The sequence below is a fragment of the Penaeus chinensis genome, chromosome 35, assembly GCF_019202785.1.
Source record: "Penaeus chinensis breed Huanghai No. 1 chromosome 35, ASM1920278v2, whole genome shotgun sequence".
In the NCBI taxonomy this organism is placed as follows: domain Eukaryota; kingdom Metazoa; phylum Arthropoda; class Malacostraca; order Decapoda; family Penaeidae; genus Penaeus; species Penaeus chinensis.
Window position 1 is genome coordinate 12,513,876 of NC_061853.1, and position 7,500 is coordinate 12,521,375.

The 7,500-nt window shown below is 33.1% G+C and overlaps 1 protein-coding gene across 11 annotated transcripts in view; it reads left to right on the forward strand.

Moving 5' to 3' along the window:
- Positions 1-7,500, forward strand: part of LOC125044193 (ankyrin repeat domain-containing protein 10-like) — a 105,832-nt gene that overhangs the window by 38,401 nt on the left and 59,931 nt on the right. For 10 of the 11 annotated variants that reach the window (XR_007116454.1, XR_007116455.1, XM_047640686.1 and 7 more), the window contains exons 3-4: positions 1,062-1,153; positions 3,418-3,515. Coding sequence is in view for 9 of the 11 variants with exons in the window: in XM_047640686.1 (XP_047496642.1) it covers positions 1,062-1,153; positions 3,418-3,515 (190 nt within the window). In the remaining 2 variants the exon portion in view is untranslated. The remainder of the gene's footprint in view (positions 1-1,061; positions 1,154-3,417; positions 3,516-7,500) is intronic. The other variant, XM_047640682.1, reaches the window with a different exon arrangement.

Here is a 7,500-nt window from a genome sequence, read left to right on the forward strand (position 1 = left end):
TGTTTGTTCTCATTACTTATTCTACGTAAAGATTAAAAAGTTGTAGGGAGAGAATGCATCCTTGTCTAGCACCTTAGTCAATATTAAAGTAGTCTTTAAGTCTGTAGGATGTTTCATTTCAGCTTTCTGTTGATCATAGTTTTGTGATCATGCAAATTTTCAAGTGTAGGGTTTGATCACGAGTACTGTTTTCTGGTCTAAATTCATATTGTTCATCTCCTATTTCTTTCATGATTTTTATTTTTTTCAATCTATATGGAATTGTGCTACATTGAGATATTAATGCTACTGTTTTTTATTATTTTGTGCATTCTTAAGTAAAACAAACAAAAAAGTAAAAAGTAATAGGAATAGATATGGAAGTTATCCATCTTCTAGCCCTTCTTTTGATTCCAAGATAGCAGGGCATAGTTTGTGGATAATTTTTACTATATTTTCCATGCCAGAGTAAAGTAAAGGCCCATAGGCTAAGAGACTGTATTTACATTGTTTTGCTATACAGTGCCAAGCTAGTACCATTGTCAGACTAAGTGAGAAGGTAATATGCATGGGAAAATGAAAATAATACAGTGAATGCACACAGATGAAGAGTTCAGATAGGTAGGAATGAAAATTAATATTTCCACAATTCAAAATATGTAATCATCATTTTGATATGATGTCTTCAGAGTTTTGTGATTCACATATTAAACAAATCCATATATTTTTGAAGGTACAGGTACTTGTTTATGAATTTTGAAATTTTATTATTGCTGTTAGAATACCCTGTAATGAAATAATGATTTAGCTCATCATTATTATTGTTATGATTATTAATATGATTTTAATTTCATTAATGTAGTAGAATTATTATTGATGTGATTATTCTACTGTATACTGTTACATATGTATTAAATGCTTATGTATATATATTTTAACAACAGTAAAAGACTTACAAAAGATTGTATTTATTAATCAGTGTTTAGTTTTAGAGATAAGTGTTTAATAGTTGTAGGAAGAGAATGCATTAATTAAAATACTGATTTCTTTAAAGATTACATATAACATTCTCTGTTTAACAGGACTACCTGGGTGAGACATCCCTTCACAAGGCTGCTCGAACTGGGTCTGTGGAGTGTGTAAATCTCCTTGCAATGAACAAAGCTACTTTAGGGTAAGTCAGGCTTTTCACATTACTGGCAGGGATTATTCGGGAAAAATGCTTTACCAATGTTGCTGATGTTTATAGCACTAATACTGGCCATAAAGAAAATAGTAATTATGATAATGGTGATAAAAAATATAATAGTGATCCTAATGAAGTTGACACATGAAGGTAATGATTATATTTTAGTTCCCAAAGTTTCTTCTAGGAACAATGAAGATAATTATCATGACTGTCATCATTATTGTTCTTTTTATTATTATTTATTTACTCATTGTCTTTGTATATGTCTTGCTCTTACTCTTATTCTTACTGTTAGTGTTCCTTCTCCTATTACTGTTATTATTATTATTAATATCATGCTTATGATATTACTGTTATTACTATTGTTATTATTATTATAAATGTTGTTGGTGATGGGGGTGGGAGGGAAGGGAATGTGGCAATGAAAGGGGTGGGGGAGGTTAAGGAGGAAGGGGCTGATGTAGAGCTTAAAGTAGGAGGGGAGGAGTAAATTCATAGAAGATTTGGGAGTAAAGAAGTGGCGGCAGAATGGGAAAGGGAGAGAGGAAGAGAAAGGGAGAGGGAAAGAGAAAGGGAGAGGGAAAGAGAAAGGGAGAGGGAAAGAGAAAGGGAGAGGGAAAGAGAAAGGGAGAGAGGAGGTGAAAGGTAGGAGGGTGAAATAGGGAGAGAGGAGTATCTCTTACTTTACATAATTATTATTATTATTATTATTATTATCATTATAGATGATTATTATCATTATAACTATGATAATTATTATTATTGTTTTAATGATATTGATAATAATAATGGTAATAATGATAATAATGATTAGTATTATTATTATTATTGTTATTATTATTATTATTATTATTATTATTATTATTATTATTATTATTAATGTTATTATTATTATTATTATTATTATTATTAATATTATTATTATTGTTATTATCATTATAGTTGTTATTATTTTGTAAATGTTATTATTATTATGATGATGATGATTTATTGTTAATGTTATGTGATTTATTGTTATTGTTATCATTACTGTATTTGAATTTAGCCTAGCATTATACAGATAAGCTGACTCAAGACACTGATTTTATGTTTTGAGTTTTAGAATCAAGGCCATTCACTTGCATTATGCTGATAGGCTGCCATAAGACACTGATTTTATGATTTAAATCTGAATATATTCAAATAATTATATCTGGAAGAGTGTTTAGAGAATGAATATTTTATATTTTTTAGTTATTGAGTTGAACTTGGCAGAAGAGGGATTTTCTGTGCATAACACCAGTAATTTGCTGAGTGGCTGACAGTGATACAGTATTTTTGTGGAGTTGTGGAGAAAACAATATTATTTAGCCTTGGTGTAGAAATTGAAACTGTCTCTTCTTGGAAGGCCTTTGACACAATATTCTGGTTAAGGGGAAATTTTTAGATTTTGTAATGAGTAAAATGGAGCTAAATAATTCAGATTATCTAATTTTCAGATTACTGGTTAACCCCTTCCTGCCAGGGAAAATTAATGAAATATAGGGAAAATGTTGTGCTCATTTTTTATATTTTTGTGAAATGTCTCTGCACATGGATGACTCTGCTAGTGCTTAGCCACAAAGGAGTCAATTAGTAGATCTTGTGACCCTACCTGATTTCACCTTTCCTTGAATTGGCGAGAAAAACATATTTTTACTAGTGCTATGAATATCAGTGGTGTTATTTTTATTATAAACATTATAATTACTATAATGTCATAAACATTAGTAACAGCAAAATAAGATAACAAAAAATATTTTCGTAAATCAATGAAAAGGGTGAATGGGTGAGACTGGCAGTACTCATAACTGGCTCATTGGTGACTTAGTACAAGTGTAGCCATCAATGTGTAAAAACAATTAAACAAGTAAGCTCACAGTGTACATGCCATGCCTGTCGGCAATGTGTTAAGTGAGTAACTTGGACTGTAATACTAGCAAAACACTTAGTATGGGATAAAGTAGTTCAAAGAGGGAGAATTCAGAAGAACATTTAGTTTTTTAAGATTTACAGTTTCTAAGAGGTGAGAGATATATGATAATAAGGATTATTGTTGCCTTTTCATGGACAGGGCTTTATATTAGGGTTTCAGGATTAAAAAGACATTTTGTTTTTAGGAAAAAGGAGAAGAGGACCTTCATCTTCACTATAATTGTTATGATCATACAACATTGGTATAGTTTTCTTTAGTTGTCACATTTGTTATTCAGCTTCTACTTTCCCAACAGGATCTGTAACAACAATGGTCAGACAGCTGTCCAACTGGCCAGCGCTTGTGGTTTCACTGATCTAGCGAATCATCTGCAGCAGTTACAAGGCAAGCAAGGTAGGTTTTTTGTTTTCAGTTGATGGTTGCTAAAGTTAGTGATGTTTTTGCAGTTAAGAGAAATAAAATAAAAGTCTCCTTTACATGATTCATAATGCTAGTAAAAGAGTGACAGGGATCTCACTTCAATTGTATCATTAGCATGTTTATTTTTGAAATTCTTGGTACTACTGATTCCATCTTATCATTTTTGTTATGCGTATGATTTATGTAACTTTTATTTTAGTATTCTTGCCAAGGTGAAACGATGGAGGTTTTTCATGGAAGGGTCCCTGTTTCTAACACAGTTGGTTCAATACTGTTGAGGGGAGTTTGCTTCCCTTGCTCATCTACATGAGAAATTATTTAATTTGATCTTAATTCTTCCAAAAAGAAGATGGAATCTGAATTACCAGGTTTAGAAATATTTGTTTTATAAGTGCCACAATTCTACTTATCCACCACTATTGCCTGCCCATGCAGAGCACATTAGAGGCAGCCTATCTGCCTCTGCTCGGAGGTCATATTGTTCATATGGTGGTCATCAAACACATGTGTGTCAAACCATTTTAGCCCCCTCTGCCAAGCTCTTTTAACCCAGTGCCTTGGCACTGGTGAAAAGGCTAGAAGGCATGGTGACATGAGCCGAATGCATGCCATATATGCACTGATAAAGTCATGGTATGTGGCTTTTTGATACAGATATGTATGAAATGATAGGTTCATAGTGCTGTTTCATTGGTTCAAATTATACTTATTCCTGGCATTATGGCCATTCTTGACATGATATAATGTACAATGCTATGCAGAGACAAAAGGCTCACACTGTCCTATACATTGCATCATTGTAGTACCAAACATTCTTTTGACTCCTGGTCCATGGATGAGATTTAGGTGTGTCAGGATGCTTGTTTTATATCACTGACATTATCAGGCTCAAGTACTTCATCCCTGTACCACAATGCCTGGGCATCATATATGCTTACTTGCCTATGTGGACCTTTCAGTTCAACTAGATTAGCCCTCAAGAGAGTAATAGGAAACCTATTTTGACATTCAGATTCAGGACTCCTACCCTTGATATGTGTTGACTTGCAGTAAAAAATGAGCATTTATCACTGTCAAAGTTTCTGCAGCTTGGCCTGCTCTTCACATTCATATGCACTGGTATAACTACTGTTTTAACTCTACAAGATGCAGGAGAATGGTGTATTCATTTTCACCAGTATGATTAAGTACCTTGCTGCTATGTTAGGCAGCCATAGTGTATGGTACTTGGGAAACCAAAACTCCCTTGTTATAGGCCTGCCTAGAACATGGCATTATCATTGCTCCAGGATCACAGACTTGCATGGCGTAGAAGCACTTCATATAGCAAGGATAGTGTATGAATTTTTGGTCACAAATTAACTATTCAGAAAGTATAGTGAAATTATAAGATTTTTACTCAGAATTTTCATGCTGAAAAATCTTAGTTTCTACAAAATTTTCTTTATTTAAGTATGCATATTATACATGTAAGATCTACTCCTTATCATTTGTGGCCTAGGGGAGGAGGGAAACTAGAAACTATGGGTAACATATAATTTCTTATGTTATTATCACAACAATTTTTTGTTTGTTACTTTTCCATGTCGACATAAGCTGGAAGTTGTTTAGGAACAGTACCAGTATTACAGAATAGATTTGATTCCATTTATTATTTTTAAACCTGATATTTTTTTTTCTAATGAAACTGGTCACTTTGTAAATGTATCATAAGAGTACAAACAGTTTGAAATGGAAATGATAATGATTATATAGTGAAAAAAATCCTCAAAATTACCAAAAATGTATTTTGTTTTATAGTTTATACCTTTTAGGAGCCTGTTTATATTTTATTGACTACTACTGAGATGTAACAAATGTTAAGAGCCACCTCTTTTTCAATAAAAGATAGAAAATGAAATCTTTTCTCTTTGGATGTAAAAGATTTTTATTTACTTTTTCATAACCACCTCTGACAGGGTGCCATAGTGTGTTCCTTGTGTCATCCACATCAAGATTTTCACTAATTATCAATTCTTTCTATAATGGTGATATTCAGTGCACCTAATTTAGAAAGTCTTGTAGTTGAGATCTCAGCAGGTGGTGGTTTGTCATCTCAGTCATTGCTATTATCCTCTTGAGGGATGTTCCTTGTGCATAACCAGGGATCCACTTGAAGTATTCTTCATTGTTTTATTTTTCTCCTGAATTGGAGCATGAGGAGATGACTCTGCTGCATTAAGTCTCCCTTCCCTCATGGCTGTGACAACCCAGATCACTGCCCTTTTTCATTTTTGCATTCTCTTCTTAGAGATATTGCTATAGGTGCACTGTGTGGTGCATTGGTAACATGATCAGCTGGAAGTTTGCCCGGAGTACAGTTTCTGCACTGTGCCAGTGGATGGTAACCCTGGCTTTTTTGTACACATAAGAGATAATTTAATACAATAATACTGATGACTATACTCAGTTTGACTAAAGCCGCTAAAATGAAATAATAATAATGATAAGGATATGATGATGATGATGATGATGATGATGATGATGATGATGATGATGATGATGATGATGATGATGATGATGATGATGATGATGATGAAAGTGATGATGATGATAATGATGATAATGATAATGATGATAATGATGTTGATGTTGATGTTGATGTTAATGTTAATGTTAATGTTAATGTTAATGTTAATGTTAATGTTAATGTTAATGTTAATGTTGATGTTGATGTTGATGTTGATGTTGATGTTGATGTTGATGTTGATGTGATGAATGATGATGATAATAATACCAGTGATAATGATGACAATAATATTAACGATAATAGTAATAATTATTGTTTAAAAAAAATAGTCATAGTGACTATAGTGATAATAATAATAATGATGATAATATTGATTATGAAAGCAGTAATAACAATTTTCTCAGGTCTTTTTTTTTCTTTGAATGATCACCAAGGTCAGGAACACTGGTTGGATATGGATGCCTCATAGGGTTGTTCAGTGTCTTAATGGCCTATCCCCTTTTGCTCTTTGTCCTTTTAGCAATCTCTAGCTGCCTCCTTCTTTGCTTACTGTTTTGCCTTTTGTCGTTTACTTAAGGTCATATTATGTATGAATCATTACATACAATGCATTGCAGGCTTGCTACCTCTTGACAGAGTTGGCACTTGAAACCCTGACCTGGATCAGCTACATTAGTCTTGAGACTTGTAAGAGCCCCATCTAAGTGAGGGGGCTTATTAGGACTTCTGATAGGATCCTTCCCCTTTGTCATTTGGGATACCTCAGTGATGTTGGCATGTGGTATGATCATATCAAGTTGTAGAAAGCAGGAATGCCAAGAATGCCACCTTGAGTGACATTTCCTCTGGGGTCAGGATTTTCCCACCTTCACCATAAGAAGCTTAGGGTGGTCATGTCTTTTTGGATTATACTCCCCCCTTTGCAGGAAATATTAGCTGAGAATCAGAATCAGACTTCTTTCACAGGTTGTCATAAACAGTTAATGCAGAGGATAAGACTTACTGATGGATGTTGTATTTTGTAAGAACCAACCCTTGTCATAGTTTAACACTTAGCCCCAGATACAGTTCCATAGTAGCTGTCAAGGTCTCTTTAATTCTAGTATTGTTTACAGTGAAAAATGGGTTTTGCATACTTTATTCTCCACACAGGAAATAAATCCATAGAATTAAGAAACTCACTGACACATGTACAGAGTAAAAGCTTTTTGAAAGTCAAGGCTTCGTTTTAGATTTTATGTCATATCTAGTATACAGTTATATTCCATATAAATATTTGTATATTTGTGATTAAAAGTTGTTGTTCCATCTGGTTGCTGCAGTAGACATGAGAATTAGGGATTTTATATATATTTTAATAGATTTTCAATTTCCTATTTTATTTTATTTTAAGCATATATCTCTTATTAGCCTTGAATATGCTTTTGCTCACAGAAGATCAATGTTAGA